Source organism: Capricornis sumatraensis, chromosome 2, assembly GCF_032405125.1.
Source record: "Capricornis sumatraensis isolate serow.1 chromosome 2, serow.2, whole genome shotgun sequence".
NCBI lineage: Eukaryota > Metazoa > Chordata > Mammalia > Artiodactyla > Bovidae > Capricornis > Capricornis sumatraensis.
The window spans coordinates 207,395,938-207,415,845 of NC_091070.1; the positions used below are offsets into that span (position 1 = coordinate 207,395,938).

The window sequence follows — 19,908 nt, forward strand, 5'->3', positions numbered from 1 at the left end:
CTCTGATGGAGAAGGATAAGAGGCTTATGGAAGCTTCCTGATGGGAGAGACTGACTGAGGGGGAAACTGGGCCTTGTTCTGATGAGTCTTGTTCTTCTGGGTCTTGTTCTGTTCCTGAAATACAAGAAAACCCAATTCCTGAAAACGATCAAATCGGGGCAAGAAACGGCTTCCGGCTGTGACTGCTACTGCAGGTTAAGTCAAACAGACGACTTCTAGGAGCCTTTTCCTCCTTAAACTTCTGAACATGTTGGACAAATCAGGCTTTCATTTCCTTCTACTCCAGAGGAAAACTGGTCTAGGAAAGGAGCGGAGAGTTTAGCAAGGTAGTGCTAAGTTGCTTCAGTTGTGTCCGACTCTTTGTGACCCCATGGACTGTAGCCTGCCAGGCTCCTCGGTCCACGGGGTTCTCCAGGCATGAATACTGGAGTGGGTTGCCATTTGCTTCTCTAGGGGATGTTCCCAACCCAGGGATCACACCAGCATTTCTTTTCTCTCTTGCATTAGCAGGCAGGTTTAGTAGCTAAGTAACTGGCTAAGTGATTCAGTGTCCTTACAGGTAAAACGTAGACACTACCACCCACTTAATGGGGTTAAGACAGGGTTCATGGGATGCTGTCTATAAAGTGCATGGCTCCATGCCTGGTCTATAATAAATCCCTGTTCTCCCTATTTATTACTGATGTTCAGAGGTATGAGGCACCCCACCACTGCCTGGGCCCTGATACACTCTTTTTCTTGATGAGGCTCTGAGGAAAATAGCTGTGTTCCAAGATCCAAAGTTGAGGTGCCTGCTTTTCTCCACATGGCCTCTGCCTCCCCTATTGCCCCGAGTAAGTTAACTCTGAGCACAAGGACGTCCCCTTGAACCATCCTCTCATCAAACCTGAGCTCTTAGCACACTCGTGGCTGCCTTCGGGGAAAGCAGGCTTCTAGCGTCCTGCTGCTTTTCCAGTCTTCTCCTATGGCTTTTACTAGTTAATTGTTTACTGCCCACAGGGCTCCTATAGAGACAGGGGGCATGAAAGACTCCAGAGCTCATTCATTCATTCCACAAATAAGAAAAAATGCCTCATCTATATGCCAAGCACTAAGTGTCTTAAAGAATTAAAAAATGTAAACCTTGAATCTGCCTGGCTAAGACCACTCTTGACCTGACCTCCCAGACTTTTAAAATTTCCAAGCGCTAAACATACACTAGTATTTAATAAACACTTGAAAGTTGGAAAGCTAATTTTTTCAGATTCTGATTTTTCAAGAACTTTTCTTCTAGGAAAACCATAAATCCTAACAGGTACCTTAAAACAGGCTTGGACAAAACCAAGAGATAAGAAATTCTACTATTAGTATCTGCATCAGTTCAGTTCAGTTGCTCAGTCATGTCCGACTCTCTGCGACCCCATGAACTGCAGCACACCAGGCCTCCCTGTCCATCACCAACTCCCGGAGTTCACTCAGACTCACGTCCATCGAGTCGGTGATGCCATCCAGCCATCTCATCCTCTGTCGTCCCCTTCTCCTCCTGCCCCTAATCACTCCCAGCGTCAGAGTCATTTCCAATGAGTCAACTCTTTGCATGAGGTGGCCAAAGTACTGGAGTTTCAGCTTTAGCATCATTCCTGCCAAAGAACACCCAGGACTGATCTGCTTTAGAATGGACTGGTTGGATCTCCTTGCAGTCTAAGGGACTCTCAAGAGTCTTCTCCAACACCACAGTTCAAAAGCATATGTAACCTAAAAAAGTCAGTTGGTCTCTGTGTTTCGGCTTCCTCATTGGAACAATGGGCACAGGAAAACAGACATCACAGTCTATCCATCCCCAAAGCTTTGAGAAGATCAATGTCATACAATATCTATTCATTTAATGAGTATTTATTGAATGCCTACTCTAATCCAGGCAAAGAAGAAAACAAGAGATGAAATCACTGCCATATTTAAGCTTGTATCCTAGGGCAGGGATCCAGAAAACAACCAACCACATTAGCAACCCTGTAAGTCATACCAGGCTTCTGAGAGTGACTGGCAAAACAAAAAGGGTACAGAAGAAAGAAAAAGAGAGCATGCAGCCCACCAACAGGTATCTAGCCACAAAACTCACTTTTCCATATGCATAAGGACAAATGTTTACTGCAGCAATGAATGTCTCCTTCATACAAATACATAATTTACTGCAAATAATAATAGCTGTGTTACACAGCTGCAGGGGGCTTCACTCAAATAATAGACAATGTAAACTAGTTAAAATAAGCAAATCAGGTCCTCCTTTATCAACATGAATATACCCCCAAAACATGGTTAAAAAAAATCCCAGATAACAGGATATATAGAAGATATGATGTGTCTGATATTAAAAAAAAAAAAGGCACTCATCTGTCATAAAAGTACAAAAGCATATACAAGAATGATACACTTCAACTTCAGGATAGTATTTACCTAGGGGATGAAGGAACAAGAAAGTTTCTGTATCTGAAATTTTTTTTTTTAAAGAGAAAGGAAAAAAATCTGAAGCAAATATAAACTATTCACATCTGTTTAATTCTGAGGGTGACTACACACACAAAGATCTGTTATATACTTTTCTGCACTTCTCTGGGTAATTAAAAGTTTCATTAATTAAAAACTCAAATTAAAATTTTTTTAAACGTCAACCATTTATTTCCCATTTAGTGTGTATCTTTTTAGTATGTGTTAAAATGGAAACCATTAATCTCTAAAAAAGTTACCAGTCTCATCAGCAGTAGTAAATGTCTACTCTGGAATTGGCCTCTCCTTCAACTGAATACTCTCTCGGGATGACAACCACCACCTATGTATCTCCATCATTAATCTATTTCATAAACACCAATAACAGAGACTGGCTATAACGACTATTTTTGTTGTTGTTCAGTCATGTCCGACTTTTTGCAACCCCATGGACTGCAGTACACCAGGCTTCCCTGTCCTTCACTATAACCGGGAGTTTGCTCAAACTCATGTTCATCGGGTCAGTGATGCCATCCAACCATCTCATTCTCTATCATCCCCTTCTCCTCATGCCCTTATCTTCCCCAGCATCAGGGTCTCTTCCAACGAGTTAGCTTTTTGCATGAGGTGGCCAAAATATTGGAGCTTTAGCTTCAGTACCAGTCCTTCCAATGAATATTCAGGCTTGATTTCCTTTAGGATTGACTGATTTGCTCTCCTTACTGTCTAAGGGACTCTCAAGAGTCTTCTCTAGCACCACAGTTCGAAAGCATCAATTTCAATTCTTCGGTGTTCAGGTTTCTTTATAGTCCAACTCTCACATCCATACATGACTACTGGAGAACCACAGCTTTGATTATATGGGCCTTTGTTGGCAAAGCGATGTCTCTGCTTTTCTTCCAAGGAGTAAGTGTCTTTTAATTTCATGGTTGCAGTCACCGTCTGCAGTAATTTTGGAGTCCAAGAAAATAAAGTCTCTCACTGTTCCCATTTCCACCCCCCCCATCTGTTTGCCAGTAAGTGATGGGACAGGATGCCATGATCTTAGTTTTTTGAATGACTATTTCACTGATCTCCTAACATTTGATAGTTGTTCTCTGCATTTTTATTTGGCTTTATATACCATGCACTCTTGATGAGAACAGCTAGCACAGAACAGTCAGCTCAACAATGAAAGACTAGAAAATCACAATGATAGATAACTAGCAAGAGACACATCACTTCCTATCTATAGCAAGACAGAAGGACGGAGGTTCTACATGATCCTTTATCAGTTAAACAAAAGCCTTGTAAGCAGGGAACCTTTCCCCACACTTCTAAACACTTAGCTAATTAATAGGCAAATGCCAAGCCTTCAAGAACAGCAAAGAAAAGTAATTAGTAGTTAGCTGCATCTGGGAAAATACTCTGGCAACAGAACTTCCTTCCGTAAGAAGACAAAATTCAGCTATGCTGAAACAGTGAACGGAGAAAAGCAGGTAGCCAGTCTGCGTCAGCAGACAGACTAGGGCAAACCTGTTCATACCTTTTCAGTAAAATCAGTAACAGCAGAGAACAGCAGGCTAGGTCAAAAATCCATGAAGTTATAAGTTTCACTAATAATTATAATAGGCTACTACCAATAATTGCTGCCAATTATTGAGTGCAAGCTGTGTTCCCTCATCCTTTCCCATATCTTCCTGATTCTTTAAACCTCTATCAAGTTAATTCATGGTATGTCTCCTCTCACTCCTTTGAATTATGCAGTCAGACTGGAGTGATTCTGTACCTAGTTTAATTTTGAATCGCCCACAGACTCTACCTAAGACCTTGCTCATAGCTGGACCTCAGTAAATGTTTATGGAATTCAGTTAAAAAACATATTTTCCAGAAAACTAAAACCACAAGGTGATGCAGTTCGCACTTTCTGTGATGGCTATCACCAAAAAGACAGGCAGTGACAATGACAGCGATAGGGAGAAACAGGAACCCACACAACTGGGCTAGTAGGAGTGTAAAATGCAGCAGCCACTTTGGAAGACAGTCTGGCAGTTTCTTAAAAAGTTATGCATAAACCTGCCGTGTGTGAGTGTGAGTCGGAAGTCACTCAGTCGTGTCCGACTCTTTGTGACCCCATGGACTGTAGCCCACCAGGCTCCTCTGTCCATGGAATATTTTAGGCAAGAGTACTGGAGTGGGTTGCCATTTCCTTCTCCAGGGAATCTTCCCAACCCAGGAATTGAACCTGGGTCTCATATAACCCAGCAATTCCACCCATAGGTATATATCCAAAAAAAGTGAAAACATATATCCACGCAAACATTCATATCAACATTATTTATAATGGCTAAAAAATGAAAACAACCGAAATGGCCATCAACTGCTGAACAGATAAACAAAATATATGGTATACCCACACAACAGAATCCTCCTCTGCAACAAAGGAACAAAGTACTGATACATGCTACAGCGTGGATGAGCTACAAGAATATTATCCTAAGTGAAAGAAGTGGGATACAAAGAGCACATATTCTATTATTCTATTTAAATGAAATGTCTGGAATAAGCAAATCTATAGAAACAGAAAATAGATTCCTGGCTGCCTGAGGCTGTGGATGGGAATGGAATAACTATAAATGGCCAAGAAGGACCTTTGTGGGATGATGAAAATGTTCTAAAATTGGATTATGGTGATGGCTGTACAACTCATAAACATCACTGAATTACACTATGAAAATGGGTCAATTTTATGGTACGTAAATTCTACCTCAGTAAAGTTGTTTTTAAAAAAGAATCTACTTTTTAAAATAAACAACCAATAGGATGACCAAAAGCTGCTTTAAAACAGCTGGAAAGAGAAGAAACAGGATGGAGGGGGCAGAAACGAAACTCTGAACACACCTTGTATTCACTTTTTGAAATTTCCCATTGTAAGAGTATATATGATTTATATAATGCAAAATAAAATTGAAAGGGAGAAAAGCAATTGCTAAAAACTGAAAAAATATGAAATACAAATGAACCTCTGTATCAGATTGATGGCTTAACAACACAGAGAGAAGTTATTTCAAATGGCTTTAATATAAAATTATTTCTATGTCCTTAGGAGATTTACACTAAAGGACAAAAAGAACTGCAAAGAAATCACAAACTTTTCAGTAATTGTGTTGTTAATAAAGCACTGTCATGGTTATTTTTATTCAAATATACAAATTTGTGCATTTATGCACATGACTTTGTATATGCACTATAATATATACATGATTTTATACATAGTTGCATCCATGTGTTTGCATGTGTGTATATGGAAAAGGGAATAAGTAATATTCCCTTGCTTTGTTTGGATCAAGATTTTTAGCATAAGAAAAAAAAGAATACAAAGTCAAAGAGGTTGAATAAAACTCTAATTCTAAATACCAATTAGAAACATTATAAATTCTTGATTTCTTTTTACAAGTCAAATACAAATGTTGGCTAGTTTTGTCCACAGAAAACACCCAGAAAGAGTGACCAACCCAAGAAGCACTCAGACTGTTGTCAATAGAGAATTTCAGTTCCTTGGAGAAGCTGCTAATTCTGGGCCTGAAACAGGAAATATACAAAAAGTACCTGGAACAGCTCTTCATACAAGAAATAGAGGGCATTATCAAAGACTATATGGATCAGGAGGAAGGACTCAATGTGAAAAACTCTCTGGCCAAAGGACGAGCTGAATATTACAAAGAATGACAGCTAATATTTAATCGGAACACATTTAAGTCTGGTAGAAATCCTTGAGTCACAGTGTTACTAAGGGAAGATGAGTATCAACAATGAAATTTTCATTGGTCTTACAGAGAATCTTAAGAGAATCAACTAATTATTTCGAAAACTGGTGAAACAGAGGGCAATATTTATCTTGCCTTTCTTAAAGGAACTTTCAGAGTAATTGATGAGGTAAAGTTCTGCTTTAGAAAAATTTCAGAATTTTGAGTATCACCATGTTGCAAGTTCTAATGAAACAATGAAACAGTAGCTGCTAAACTTTTAGGTGAAGGGCTAACGGTGAAAGGGTCTACAAGGAATGGATCAGGCTGGTCACACCTGAACCCACCAATTAAGCTTAACATGATGAAAAGACAGATAACAGACATTCTGATGTGCAGCAGTCAAAGTATACAAGTCAACACCACCATCCTTGCCCTGCCCCAGCACAAAAAAGGGAATCTGAATGTGATTCAGCCTCAGGTCTAGATCCAAAGCCCCAGTTTACAGACAATACAGAAGGATGGAGGAGACTGTTGGAAAACATCCAGAGATGCCACCAGCATCTTTTCCAAGAACGGCACAGGACAAAAGACCGATTTCTTTAACAAACAGTTAAGGGGACAAAAAGAGGAGAAGAGAGATTTAATGCAATGTGTGGGCTTTGGATTCGAACAAGCCATTTTTAAAATGAGATAACTGGGGAAATCTAAACACTGCTTAGACATTCAATGATTTTAAGAAATTACTGATTTTTACAGAGCTGTAATATTGTGCTTTGCTTAAATGAAGACTCTTTCAGAGAGACACACTGAAACACTTGCAGATGAAATCATATGATGTCTGGGACTCCTTTCAAAATAACCTACTGGAGGGTTTGATGACTGGATCAGGAAGCAGACAGTGTGACTCTGCCCACGAGTTAGTGGCTGGTGAGCTCGGTGACGAGTACACGGTCGTTCTATACCATTTCCTCTGCATTTATAAATGTCTGAAATTTTTCATAAATATTTAAAGAGAGAGAATTCTAGGACATTTTCTTAATGGCATACTCCGTTAAGGACCATTATCCCCACATCTTCTGTCCCAGGAAAAGTGTAACTAGCCAATTCCGTTTGCATTCCTTGGCCCCTGAAGTTCCCTTCTGTTGAGTGAGTTGCAGTCAGGAGAAAGCGAGACACAGCAGACAGATGCCTCTTACCTCACGGCTACAGGATAGCACTGGTGTCTCAAAGTGAGAGGTGGTTTGTGGCATAGAAACAACCAAAAAGATGCCTCTAGAACAGCCCACTGTTCATAAGACTGCCAAGGGGATAACGCTATGAAAGCTCAACAAGGTTCTTGTTCCAACCCTGCCAAGGCACACTTGCCAAGTTCATGTTCCTGGTTATCCCTATATCCGGAGCATGCCTGAGGACACCCTGTGGTTCCACAAAAACACGTTACCTCCACGCTTTCTTAAGCATACTTATGCTGCAGATTGTCAGCAGTGGCTCCAAACCAGAGCCCCAAGAAATTATAATCCCTGAGTTCTCAGAAGTTCTCAGATTCTCAGGAATTCTGGGACACCTGCTGTTCTGCATTCACCCAGCAGGTGGCGCTGACTCTCCAACTGGGACATCATAGTCACAGGGACCCTGGAGCCAGCCCCTTGAGTGAGATATTTATATAAGCCTTCTTTCCCTACCTGCTCAAGAAGTGATCCCTGTCATCTATTAGCCTTGCATACAGCAGTTGGGTATTCGAGAGTTGTCTGAGAAATAGTTTGGTTAAGTTGAGCTAACGTGATTCAAGATAGTCTTTTTTATAAAAACAGGGCTGTGACTTTCCAATAGTACCTAGACTTGAAGAGGATTTGCCTTAGGGAGGAGGAACAGGAAGGCTGTGTAACCATGTGAACACTACCAAGATGCCACTGTTCTTGGTGTGATGGACGCTACAAGATTGTGTTTACAAGCACATATACCAAGGTGCTTGCTATGAACTGAATGTTTGTGCCCCCTTGAAACTCATATTAAAGCCATAATAGCCGTGATGTGATGGTAACTGAAGGTGCGGTCTTTTAAGAGGTAATTAGGTTTAGATGAGGTCAGGAGAGTGGAGCCTCCATAATGGGATTAACACCCTTATGAAAAGTTGAAGGGACATGAGATCTCTGTGTATGCATGCCCCAAGGAAAGGTCACCTGAGGATATAACCAGGAAGAGGGCCCTCACTAAGGAGCCAACCAAGCTAGCACCCTGATCTCAGACATCCAACCTCCAGAACTATGAGAATTGAATGCTTGCTGCAAACCACCCAGCCTACGGTGTTTCATTACGGCAGCCCAACCTGACTAAGGCAGTGCTACAATTAACCAGGCTTGTTTAAGATCATTAGAGATGAAGAAAAGTCTGCATCAAGCAGGATTATAAGGCTTCACCCCACCCTTCCTGAGCAACAAATCCAACATCTCTCCTCATCCCTCACATTCCGAGTCCCCAAAGAGCCAGTTTTGACTCAGCTGGGCAGACTGCTAATAACTAGACTGTCAGTGTCAGAGCCACAGCATAAGCAGGTGAAAAATCCCCCTTCGTCATGCAAATGATGAGGAAGTTCTCGGTTTACACTGCAACAGCGTTGCCTCCAGGCCAATGCTCGTCTTCCTTTAGAGCTCCTGCTCTGCCCCCCTCCCTCATTCACTGACAAATACGGAGAAGGAAGGCTCAGTGTGCCTGTGCAAAGCAGAGCAATCTCTACCTCTGTCTAGGCCATGTCCAAACTGAGCACCAGGACCCCAGACTTCACAGACCCTACCTGGAAGTGCAAGATAATGGTCCAGATCAGGCCTAGGGTCAGCTTGGGGTTGCCATCTGTGATGTCATCGTTGCGAATATTCACTAGTTTCACCTGAAAAAGAAACAAAAGCTAGTCTGAGAGCTCTGCAAATTTTTGTTTTGATTTCATTTTTTATAGATTTTCATTATTCATACGCAGTTAATTTTTTTTGGTGTACAGTTTGAGTTTTCACATCTGTATAGATTTGTGTTAACAACCACTATAATCAGGGTAACAAAACAGGAGCATCAACCCCAAAAGGGGGGACTTTGTGCAGTCAAATCCTGCCTTCACCCCTAAATCCTGGCAACCGCTGATCTGTTGTTCCCAGCTTTGCTTTACCCAGAATGTCATATAAATGGTGTCCCATAGTATGTAATCTTCAGATCCTGGCTTTTTTGCACTCAGCACAATGGCTGTGAGATCCCCATCCATGTTGCTGCCTGGAGCAATAGCCTGCCCCTTTCCACTGTGGAGGAGTATTCCTGTATACCTTATACCTGTATTCTACACACAATAGTTATCCACTCCTCTACTGAAGGAATCTGGGTTGTTTCCGTGTTGGGCCAGTTATGAATAAAGCTCTTATATTCATGTACAGTTTTTTTGTGTGAGTACATGTTTTCATTCCTCTAGGGTAAATTCATAGGAGTGGGATTGCTGGGTCATATGGTATACGTTTAGCTTTGTAAGAAGCTGCCAAACAATTTTCCAGCACGACTGTACCATTTTGCAATCCCACCAGCAAAGCAATTTCGCAAGCATTTGCTATTGTGAGCTGCTTTTTAATTAAGTCTTCCCAGCCCTTTTTTCTTTCTCTGTCTTATTTTTTCAAGGTTGTGAGAGAGAGAGAGATCTGCCTCCCATCCCTCACCGCTCTCTGGCCTGTCCCACCTATTCCCCTCCTCCCACAGCACTTGCCTTACTCCTAAAATCTCATTCCAGCAACACGATGTACACAGACACAGAGGCCCTTCCCCCACCAGGGTGACCAACCATCCCTGTGTGCTGGAGACTGAGGGATTTCCTGGGACGGGGGCCTTTCAGAGTGTCCTAGGAAAACCAGCCTGTTTCCACCTCCACCCCGTGAGTCTCTGTCAGACCCTCATGGAGCTCCTGGCAACTGTGGCAGCTGCCCTGAAGCTGCCCTTCCTTTGTCTCTTCAGCTCAACCAAAACCTTCATGTACTCAAGACCTCAGGCAGCATCCTCACTTCAACTTAGTGACCGGTGCTACAGACTGAATGCTGTGGCCCTCCAAAATTCATAGGTTAAATCCTAACACCCAATCCGAAGGTATCTGGAGGTGGGACCTTTTGGGGGTGATTAGGTCTTGAGGGAATGGGATTAGTATCTTTATAAAAGAGACCCAGAAAGCTCCTTGACCTTCCCATCACATGAGGACACTGCTAAAAGCGGTCTCGGAACCAGGACCAGCTGTGCTACAGCACATCTGCCTCCCTCTTGGACTTCTGCAGAACTATGAGAAACGAATTTCTGTTGTTTATAAGCCATTGGGCCATGATATTTTGTTACAGCAACCTGAACGACCGGGACACTGGGCGAGTTCTGCCCCTTTCCTGCATCTCTGTCTCCTCTTCTGCACACTGGGGGCAGGAGGCCCTGCTTCCTGCCTCAGTGCAGGTCTTCTCATCACTATGGCCCATAGCTGGCGGGCTGGCAGCACCAGCCAAGCACACGTTCCCCCGCCCCACTGCCGGCAGCTTTCCCCGTGGATTCTGAACGCCTCCTCGGCCAGGCCACCTTCCAGTGCCTGCCAGTCCATTCCTCGGAGACCTCACACCTAACTCCTACCTTCCCTCCCACATCTTCTACCGTCTCTCTTGGCAATTTTGGCATCAGCTCGATGACCCAGGTGTCGCCCCATCTGTATAACTCGGCTGCCTTCCCACTTCAGATGACTTTCATTTTCACTCTGCTTTGGACACTTGCACAGCAAAAACCTCACCATCACCAAGAACTGCTCCAGAGTTCTTTCTGCCCTTCTCTGTGTCCACTGTTCATAGCTCACATTTTTATCATATCCTAGTAACCAATCTACTCTCCATCCTTATTGAGGCTTCTAGCTAATCAATTCTTTTCAATTTACCTTGACCATTAAGGGCTTCTCTGGTTTTCTCTAACTCTACACACAGACATTCCAAGGATGCTTTCTCTAGTCCCCTGAACACTTCAACCTCTAAATTCTCCTACCACTTATTTCAACAAATATTTATTAAGTGTCAATTATGGACCATTCATTACGACAGGTGATGAAGATAAAAAGGTTAAGGAAGATCACATTCTCTGTCCCCATGGGTCTACAAAGCATTACAGCAAACAGAGAAATAACAATAAAGTCATAAGTATTATATTAGAAGCAAACGGCTATGGGAGTACACAGAGAATTTCCCAAGTTAATGAGAATTACTGATAAGAGTGGCAAAAATGAACTAACTCTAAAAATATGCACACCATGTCATGCCATTGTGACCAGCGCTGTTGCCTGGCAACTGTAGCTATACCAAATCTTTCCAAACAGCTCTCTAGGCAGATGAACTCTGACTCCCTCGTCCATCCACTTTCCTCTCTTCCACAAACCTTCCCTGTATGGGCATTTTCCTTTCCTTTTCAAAGAAGTTACATCAGCTGTGCTCTGGATCTCATCCCTCAATCCCTGGACTTGGTTCCATCAGTTAGGGAGTCATGGGAAGAAGGATGGTGTGTAGAAAGCAGCATGAAAGGAGCATTTTTAAAACGTGCAGGAGACCTGGGTGGAAGTCCCAGGTTTGCTCTCACGTCTGTGATCTAGGGCAGGTCATTTCTCAGTTTCCTTTCGTAGGAAATGAAAAGGCTGGACTAGCGATCTCCAAGGCGTCCTCCGGGGCTAACCTGCTCTGACACACACTCTTCACTCTCATTCTGTTCTCTTCTCTTTGCTAGCTTCTCCTAGGCCTAAAAGTGTGCTTCTGCCTTCCTTCCTTCCTATCTAGGGTGGGAATAGCTTCTTTACTAAACACTCCTCTGCTCTAGTGAGCCTGGTCTCTGAGGTCACCAGTGCTGCACAGCTGAGAGCTTCCCCTCCCGCCCCACGTGCCGTTCAACCAGCCTGACGTCCCCTCATCCAGTTCTCATGATGATGAAGCACTCTGGTGTCCCCTCTTCCTGGATGATGTACCTTTCCCCATCTTCTTCGCCGGTTTATTTCTCATCTTCCCTTTGGCCTCCACCTGAGTGGAGGTGAGTCAATCTTTCGCATCTGGCTCTTCTTTAAGACTTTCCCTCTCAGACAGGCCACACTGTGTAAGATTTGTCCAGACACGATACAGCTGCTCACTAGCAAGCAAGACTCAGAACTGTATCAGTCGGATTTACTGAGGACTTACCAGGGGCAATGAGAACGTCCCTAAACAGGGATCTGATACCAACCTTCCCTGGCAGACTCAGGGACACACGGGACGCTCTTACCTGTCGCTGCTTTAGGAAGTCCAGGGCAATCTGCACATTCTGCAGCCTGTGAAAACGCATCCTGCCCTTCTCCCGGGGCTGCAAACAAACAAACAAAAGGGATGTTAGTTTCAGCGACACCAATTTACCCACGCAGATCCCTTTCTGCTTTCATTTCAAGAACTAAAAGACCACAAAGAATTCCCATGACTGAAGCCAGGCGTGGGAGCATCACACAAAGCACCCCTCCAGGCAGGACCTGTGTGTGTTTTCACCATGCTCGGTGAGACCCCAAAATGCCTCGTTTACCACTCAGATCCCCGTGAACACACGGCACGGCTGAATGCAAATGCCGAAGTAGTGCCGCAGCATCTCTACAGGCCCCTCTGCAGCCATACGTGGCAGAACTCGATTCTGGATGTGAGGGTGATGCAAACAAAGATTTGGCTCTGTGGCTCCCAGAACCACAGTAAAATGTTACTGTAAGGGAAGGGTAAAAGGCCTAATTACAGGTTGCTCAGTAATGGACAGCACCAACCTGGCGAAAGAAACCAGAGGCAGTCAATCTTACACCAGGGAATGAGGCGCTACACATGCTCGGTAAGCAAAAAAACCTAAAATGAAAGGCAGGAATCAAGAAGGAACCTAGTTCCCAGGAAGACAAAGTAGGAACGCCACCTTTTACCCCAGTTTGAAAAACCCAGACCTCGATGGTGTAGGGTTCTTCAACACAGTACTCCAAGGAAAGGTATTTCCTGCCACGCTCAGTCCTGGGTGTCACACAAGCCACAGCGGAGAGTCCACCTCCACCCAGTGCCTCTGGCGTCACCAGCGCCCACCTCCTGGATCCAGGTTCAACTCCCACCCATCCAAAAGTGCATGGAATCGGTTTCTCCAGTGAGCACAGGCAGGGGTGGCTATCCACGCCTGGCATGTCTTGTCCTGCTCACTTTCCCATGGATCACCCCCTGTCCCACTACAATTGGGACTAAAACATCACTCTCACTAGACGATACCCAATTCATTTGTAAATATCAAAATGTTACTAATTGAAGGCCAATAAAACACAAGGTAGCACCTGCACAGAGGAAACACTGCCCCAGGCTGAATGGGCAAAAAGTAACCCAGCACGTGGAGGGATGGGGTGGAAGCATCTCTGTGGGGGTCCCTCAATCCTTCTAAGCAAGACTTTCAAACCAGGGAATCGACAGAGAAGGTGAGGCCTCTCTGTGCAATAGGATAACTTCGTAAGTCAGTGTTAGGAAAAACCTTCTTAGTAAGAATCTCTTCTCAGTCATTCCAGCCGAACTGATTGTGAATATGGCTTAGAAGATGACAGAACCTGTGAAACCGAAGATGCTAAGGCAATTGGAGGGGAGATCAATGAGATGAAAAGACGACTTTAAGAGGACAGGGGATGGGGACACTGCCTGATTTCTATTTCTGGAGAAAAATCACAGGCTGTAACTTAGGGCCTGCAAGCAGAAAATGGCCCTCTTACACACTCTAATCTTTACGCCTAAGTACTCCCTTCAGAACATGCAAGTTAAATCTCTGTCCTCTATAGCAACTAGAGATGTTATTGACCAAGGCAGAGTATGCCCATGCAGTGAGTGGTTTGCAAACAACAGGCTCTTTTGAAAACAAATGACACGGTGTGTGGTGAGAACCTAGAGGCCAGAGAGGTGGAGAGCAAGTCGTTAGTCTGGAGTGTGGAGTCAGAAGCAGCAACTGACATGCTGTCAACTAAGCTTTCCATAATTCTGCAATCTAGACTCAGACAACACAGCAAGGCCACCAGAAAGGCATGGGTCTCCAGGTCACAAATGGACTTGACGCCGCCAAACATCATTATTCTTTTTGTGCCAGCTACTTGCAGATAAGCAAAACAATTCCCACTCTGGGATCGTCTAACAGTGGCATGAGGCACAATTAGTTTTAACCACTTTCTTTGGGACCCAAATTCCCAGGTGGACAGGGAAGAAGGCAATTGGTAAGTGAGCTACTTGGGGACCTAGAGAACCCCAAACCCTCTGATGGCCCTGCAGCGCCGGTTGGGACGCTGGTGTCCCCAGGAGGACCTACGACATCATCATCATCTTCCTCCTCCTGCTCCTCGCTGTTTGCACACCGCCAGGAGGGCATGCTCACCAGGCGGAGGGTCTTCAGCCCTGCCGGCTCCTTTGGCCACCAACCAAGGCAAAGACGTGACAGAGTTAACAGGAAATTCACAACACATAAATGAAAAGGAAATGAACGCAGGAAAAAAAAAAAGATGAAAATAAACATGAAAATACCCTCCCACCTCCACAAAGATGCAAAACAAAATTAAGACCAGAACAGATGGTTATACTGAACACTTCTTATGTTGAAACACAGCTTTAACTCTCCACAGGCCATCCATTCTCCCTACTTTTGTGAATCAAGTAAGGGAGAATGCATGACGAGAATAACCATGAAGGAGATATTTGGGTGGTTTCTGGTGAAAAGATGATTATTTTACAACTATCTCCATAAACACCTGTAGGTCTTCAAAGGCTAGCGAAAGAAATCAGATTGGAGTGGTTTCAACCTGTTTTGTAAGCAACATCACTGGAAAGGATCACTTTTCAATATAAAATCACTACAAGTTCATCATATATATCAGCCAAATTGCCTCAAATATAATTTTGTGAGCACTTTTAAGTCCAACATAGTGAAAGTAAAATTCTGACTACTTAGGAGATTTATAAATGAGGGCCAGAGAAGAACTAGAATTCATAGGTACTAGCTATGTCAACAAAAGCATTTGTCAATTTTAGGCCATTAAAAATCATTTTTTTTTTAAAAAGAAAAGAAACCAAAACAAAGAACCCAAGGAAAGCCAAGCCCAATCCTGAAAGCAGCTGACTATTACTTAGGGAGAGAAATCTAACGTGTCAGATCCTACTCTAGAATTCACCAAAAACAGAGAGTGTGCCAGCTCCCTCCATAGACTCCCTGAGCCCTCCTCTCCAGGGCACACCTCTCCCAGGTGTCTCCACACTCAGCCCTGGCCTTTTCTAAACGAAAAGGCGTGTTGTCTACAACACTCTAGACAGAGCAGGAGCTGCACAGAATCACAGGCTCAAGTTAGGCTCCAACATGTGAAACAACGAGCCCACGGTGAGGCCAAGCTGATCCCTTCAACAAAGTGAGGACAAGAGCTGATAAGCCAAGAAGTTCCGACAGGCTTTGTCCTCAGACAGGTAACTGTTTCCATAAGCCACATTTAACACATGTGGGGAGGATGCAGGCATATCTAATTATCCAAGGAGCCCAGATGTACAGCATCTGGGGCTATGCTCAGACATCAACTTCAGCTCTTCTTCAAACCTGTGACAGACAATGAATTCCAGAAGGGAGGAAGTTAGGCCATTTGGGAAACAATGACTCTAAACACCTGGGCTTTTACATGTAAATCTCAGCTCTTTGTTGAATATAGAAAATAAAGTAATTCACAGTAGAAGGGAAAATAGGAGGAATCTGTGTAGACTAGAAATAACACTGGAGGAAGGAAAACACGCCTAATTAAAAAATCTTAAAGCGAGAATCTACTATTCCTGAAATACTAGCATGTATAAATAGATAAAGAACAAGGAGAAATCATGCAAATATAAAAGTAATACACCAATACTGGATTCCATCAAGAAATGAGAATAAAAAAAAAAAACAGAATTTAAAAAAAGAAATAAGAATATACGACAAATCGGGTTAAATTAAAATGAACTTGTATCATTTGTAAAGTGTTAAGTCTGAGTTAGAAATAGAGGCCAGCAATCACCTCTTCTACTTTTCCTCCCACGTAACAGAAGTGACAGCCACCACCCCAGCACTCAACACGATGGACCTATGTCATTAACAGGGCCACACCTGGGAAGTCACCCAGTAGGAGGAAAGAGAAGCTCACCAGTTTGATGCCCGAGAGGACCTCCAGCAGAGAGATCAGGTTATGGCCATCCCGCAGGTCTTCATAAAGGTCATTTATGTGCTTGCGGACCTGCGCGTGAGAGCAAAACAAGACTGATTTTTATTTGATCTTGAATTATTTCATTATCCACACAAGTTCTTATGGCTCTATGTAAACACAAATTAAAGAGTTTGAAACTAAAAACAATAAACGATTCAGGAATATTCAGGTTGGAATACAATACATGTGAGATGGTAACACTTAACAGAGGCTTATATGTGTTTTTTTTAATTGAGGCCAGATCTATTACATACGCCAGTCAACCCTGAATGATATTCCATAAAGTTTGGCCAAGTCTTGATCATCCCGAAACAGCTCAGGAATTATTATGGACAAAAATATGATACAACAGCCAGTGATGGACACATGAGACCCTTCAGAGTCAGTACAGCCCTCCAGAGGGCTACAAAGGAAATCAAAACGCAGACACTCAGTGTTCCATGGGGTGTAGCGTTCAGTTAACCCCCTTTTTACCCAATACCTATAAATAAATAAATAGTGAATTTGAGAATTCTTTTCCTTTGGGGAAAAATAATTCTAATTTTGTAACTGAAACTATGGAAAAACAAATATCACTTTAGAAAAATGCGTGGGTAATGTCAAACACTAAATGCTTTAGGTGTTATCTCACCTACCCCTAACATCTGTAAGGTGGGCATTATTATATTACACATCATTACTATTATTATTATATTATGCCTATTTTACATATGAGGAAATGAGGCACAAAGAGGTTAAGTAACTTGCCTTAAGATCAAAACTAAGTGGAAAAACTGACCTCAGTTTCATCTTTCTGATTTTAGCCTTTGCCATTACAACAAGGCTTTGTAATCAGCCATAATCTCATTCTATTTATTTAATCCAAACAAGTGCCCTGTGAAGTTCCTATTTCATAAGAGAAACTTCCTATTTTATAAGAAAAACTGAGGAAGCTAAGGCTCTGAGAAGTTATGGTCACACAACTTTAGGACGTGGCTACTATTACTGATTCATTCCAAGTCTAGTGACAACTTCATTGAGTGTTGCACAAACAGAATCAGAAGACCAGTGGAAATTATAAGAAGGAAGACCCTTTACAATATACATAACTTTCTAGGCAACAAGAGAAAGGGTTACTCTAGAAGTAGCGGCTTTCTAGTCACTGGAGTTTTTCGAGCAAGGGCTGGGATACTGGGATGTCTAACATTCACATGGAAGCCTGAACTGTAAGTCTTTCCGACTGTAATATTCTAGCATTCAAAACTGAGAATCTGAACAGACAAAGGCTGGAAACATTTGGTGGACTTCCTAGAAGAGAAAGGGCTTGAAGGGTAGAAAACGTTTGATAGAAAGAGGATGGGAAAATCACATAAGACTACGAAGCAGGAGGGTGCAAATATGAAGGATGCACATGTTTACACCTGTACGTGAAGGGCTAAGAAGCTGACACACAGATAACCCAATCGGAGAAAATAGTTCATTACCAATTGAATAACAGCTTTCAAATCTTTAAAGAATACTTAGCTTTTTTTGTGATATTGACAATGACATGATACACTTTTTAGTTTAATCTTCAATATTAACATTTTCTCCCTCACTTTCTTAAGTTTAGACAATAAATGAAGCAATACATTTAGCTCAGACTTGTACCACTTATTCATTTCCACGGTGTAAACATTCTTGCCATGCTGGGGAGAGATGTAGAGTAGCACACCAGTACAGAGTATTTCCACCAGAAAGAGACAACAGACACAACTAACCTCAAGGTCACAGATGATGATAATGTAGTGAAGTATCTAAGAAGGAATGAATTTTGAGTATTTACCTTTGTTTTAAATATAATTTAAGTGTAAGTTTATATAATTTAACTTATCATCGTGGCTGTGCTTAGAAAATAGCTCACAAGACTCCTGAACATTCGCTATTCGGCTCTCACAAGGCCACGAAAGCCGGCTCTGACATACGGGTGGCTCTAAAATCTTAAGACTCCTCCCTCAAGTGGGTCCAAGGGTTCAGGCTTGGGGCCTGGGACAACCCCAGTGCGCCACTCACGGAAATTAGCAGGTCAGAAGGCTTGGAAAGGGAGTCGGTTCTGACAAGTGCAGTCTTAAACAAGCTGAGTATAAAACGCCAGCAAAGGAGCCACGAATGGAAATGTTCTGGGAGCAGCTGGAAGTACCAGAATCCAACCCGGGTCAGCTGAGAACTCGAGTTTAGAAGCCATACGCACTGAGGTGCTAGCTAAGCACATGGGAAATGCTGGGCCTTCTGGGCTGGGGCAACAAGAAAAAAACCAGAGTGTTAAGGACTGAGCCTGAGGGAATAGCCGAAATTAGAAGGCAGGAGATGGGAAAGCAATCAACAAAGGACGGGGCGATGGGGGAAAGGCAGCGGAAGAGTCAGGCCACAAACAAGGAAGGAAAACCGAGGAAGAGACCATCACCGTATCCAACGCTACAGGACAAGGAGGATGAAGACTGAGAAACGGTTTATGAGTTTTCCTACACATCAGAGGGCTTTTGTGAGAATAATTTTCTGGAAAGTGGGGGGATGGAAATCAGGTTACAAACAAAGACTTTTAAAAGTCAGAAATTATTAAATAGTTGATATTAAGGGTTAAGAAGAGAAGAGACAACAAGGAGTGATTTGTTTTTGGCAGCTAAGACCTGAATACAGGGTATAAAAATCGGGAGTAGTCAAGGAGTAATTATTTAAATAAATTATATAGGGCTGTGAACCAGATGAGGTCATGTTCTCAATGGGACAACAAACACCACAGAGTGCTGAACAGAAAAAGGAGGCCCTTAAAGTGTAAAGGTCAGTTTTACATCAGAGCTGCAATATTTCCTTCTGAAAATTCCAGTTAAGTTTTACACCTGTGAACAGTAAAGTTGAACCTTACAAGAAACTCAGATGAAAACTAGTTTACTAAGTTGCTCAGTCTTTGTGTGACTATAATAACTAAGTACCTATGGAAAACAGCAGAGAGGTATAGACAGAAGTAATGGGGGAGGTGAGTGTAGTGAGATTTTTTTCCCCTTAGAGAATTTTCAGCAGAGAATAGCTGTCTGTTTCTGAAGCACACTGGACACAGCTCTGCCGAGACAAGGATAAAGAACTAGCCAACATTTACTAGTGCTTTTACATCAGAAAAGTTTCAGATGCAGAGGTGAGATTTTGGAGGGCTCAGCTAACATACCAAGATCATACAGCTAGTAAATGACCAGGCCAATCAAATCCAGGTCTCCCCCATTCTAAAGTCTTTACCTCTTTTGTACATACTGGGTTGCCTCTAAAGTGTTCCACAAATCTCTCGAGAAAGTCCGGTGGACTAAGTACCAGAATATGAGGGGCAGCCAGCTAGGGCCAAGAGTGTTTAGGAGCCATCCACAGGCATGCTTCTTTCCAGCAATCATGCCACTCTGTTAACAAATAAGATGCGCGCAAAACTTCAACTGTCCAGGTCCCTGCCTGTTTGTAGTCCCTGTGAAA

General features: G+C 42.9%; 1 protein-coding gene across 2 annotated transcripts in view; it reads right to left on the minus strand.

The window, feature by feature from the left end:
- The window catches only part of MACF1 (microtubule actin crosslinking factor 1), a 340,095-nt gene that overhangs the window by 185,473 nt on the left and 134,714 nt on the right, over positions 1-19,908 (minus strand). The window contains exons 3-6 of one of the 2 annotated variants that reach the window (XM_068966664.1): positions 16,378-16,467; positions 14,535-14,630; positions 12,471-12,548; positions 8,983-9,075 (exon numbers count right to left, since the gene is read on the minus strand). In XM_068966664.1, coding sequence (XP_068822765.1) covers positions 8,983-9,075; positions 12,471-12,548; positions 14,535-14,630; positions 16,378-16,467 — 357 coding nt within the window. The remainder of the gene's footprint in view (positions 1-8,982; positions 9,076-12,470; positions 12,549-14,534; positions 14,631-16,377; positions 16,468-19,908) is intronic. The other variant, XM_068966665.1, reaches the window with a different exon arrangement.